This window comes from Numida meleagris, unplaced genomic scaffold, assembly GCF_002078875.1.
Source record: "Numida meleagris isolate 19003 breed g44 Domestic line unplaced genomic scaffold, NumMel1.0 unplaced_Scaffold621, whole genome shotgun sequence".
Lineage (NCBI taxonomy): Eukaryota > Metazoa > Chordata > Aves > Galliformes > Numididae > Numida > Numida meleagris.
The window spans coordinates 8,717-10,114 of NW_018364836.1; the positions used below are offsets into that span (position 1 = coordinate 8,717).

Here is a 1,398-nt window from a genome sequence, read left to right on the forward strand (position 1 = left end):
GGGTGGGGGTGGGGCTGATGCGTGGGGGCAGTGAGGTCGGTGAAGCCGCTGGGGGGGTCACGGTCCCGCTGACGCGCCGTGGTGGCACAGTGGCCCAGAAGGTGGTGGCCCTGCGGAAGCAGCAGCAGCTCCTGGCGTCCTGCAAGTCGCTGCCCAGCTCCCCCAGCCACTCGGCCGCGTCCACCCCCGTCGGCGGCGCCCACCCCGGCCAGGTACCGGCCCCCCCTCGTCCCCACAGCCCCACGGGTGACGCCGCCGGCGCTGACCCGCGTCCCCCCCCCAGGCCAGCAACGGGGGGCACACCAGCGACTACTCGTCCTCGCTGCCCTCCACCCCCAACGTCAGCCACCGCGAGCTGCGCGGCGACACCCCCGCCCCGCTGGGCACCCCCAGCTCCCTGCACCGCGGGGCCAAGCGCCGCACCAGCCTCTTCGCCGTGAGTGGGGGCACGGGGGGACGCGCGTCCCCCGGAAGGGTGGTGGCAGTGGGGGGGCGTGGGGCGCATGGGGGGCTCCGCGGTGTTGGGGTGTGCGGCACCTGGGTGTCACCGGCTGAGGGGTGGCACTGGGGGACACGTGGCTCCTGGGTGTCCCTTGGATGTTTGGTGGCACTGGGGAAGTCGCTGCACGCGGGATGTCCCCCTGCAGCGTGGCGGTAGGGGACGCTCGTGGCGCACAGCGCGTCCCCTCTGGGGGGGGGTGGCAGCGGGGGACATTTGTGCCACGCGTGTCCCTGTCCCCGCAGACGCGGCGCGGCAGCGACTCGGAGAAGCGCAGCCTGGACAGCCGGGGCGAGGCGGCGGGCAGCGGGCGCGCCATCCCCATCAAGCAGGTGGGCGGGCATTGTCCTCCCATTCTCCCCATTGTCCCCACCGTCCCCATTGTCCTCCCCATGGTCTGCACCGTCTCCAGCGTCCCCATTGCCTCAGTTGTCCCCAGTGTCCCGATTGTCCCCACTGTCCCCATCATCCTCGTCATCACCCCCATTGTCCCCATCATCGTCTCCATCAAACCCATTGTCCCCACTGTCCCCATCACCTCAATCATCCCCATTGTCCCCATCAAACCCATTGTCCCCATCCGTCCCCATCACCTCAATCGCCCCCGTTGTCCCCATCGTCCCCCTTGTCTGCATCGCCTCCATTGTCTCCGTTATCCCCCCACTGTCCCCACTGTCCCCATCAAAGCCTTCAAACCCATCAGCGCCATTGTCCCCATTGCCTCAATCATCCCCAGCATCCCCCATCATTGTCCCCACTGTCCCCATTGTTCCCATCATTCCCGTTGTCCCCATCGTTCCCATCGTCCCCATTCCCCATCGCCCTCGCTGTCCCTGCTGAACCCGTCCTCCCCATTGTCCCCGTTGTCTCCATCGTCTCCATTGTTCCTGTCGTCCCCA

At 68.7% G+C, this 1,398-nt stretch overlaps 1 protein-coding gene across 1 annotated transcript in view; it reads left to right on the forward strand.

Moving 5' to 3' along the window:
• Positions 1-90: 90 nt before the first annotated feature.
• LOC110391906 (arf-GAP with GTPase, ANK repeat and PH domain-containing protein 2-like) overlaps positions 91-1,398 on the forward strand; it is a gene marked incomplete at both ends in the record, with an annotated part of 6,721 nt that continues 5,413 nt past the window's right edge. Inside the window, 3 exon segments of the mRNA XM_021383864.1 lie at positions 91-212; positions 284-436; positions 745-831. Of these exon segments, the coding sequence (XP_021239539.1) occupies positions 91-212; positions 284-436; positions 745-831 (362 nt within the window).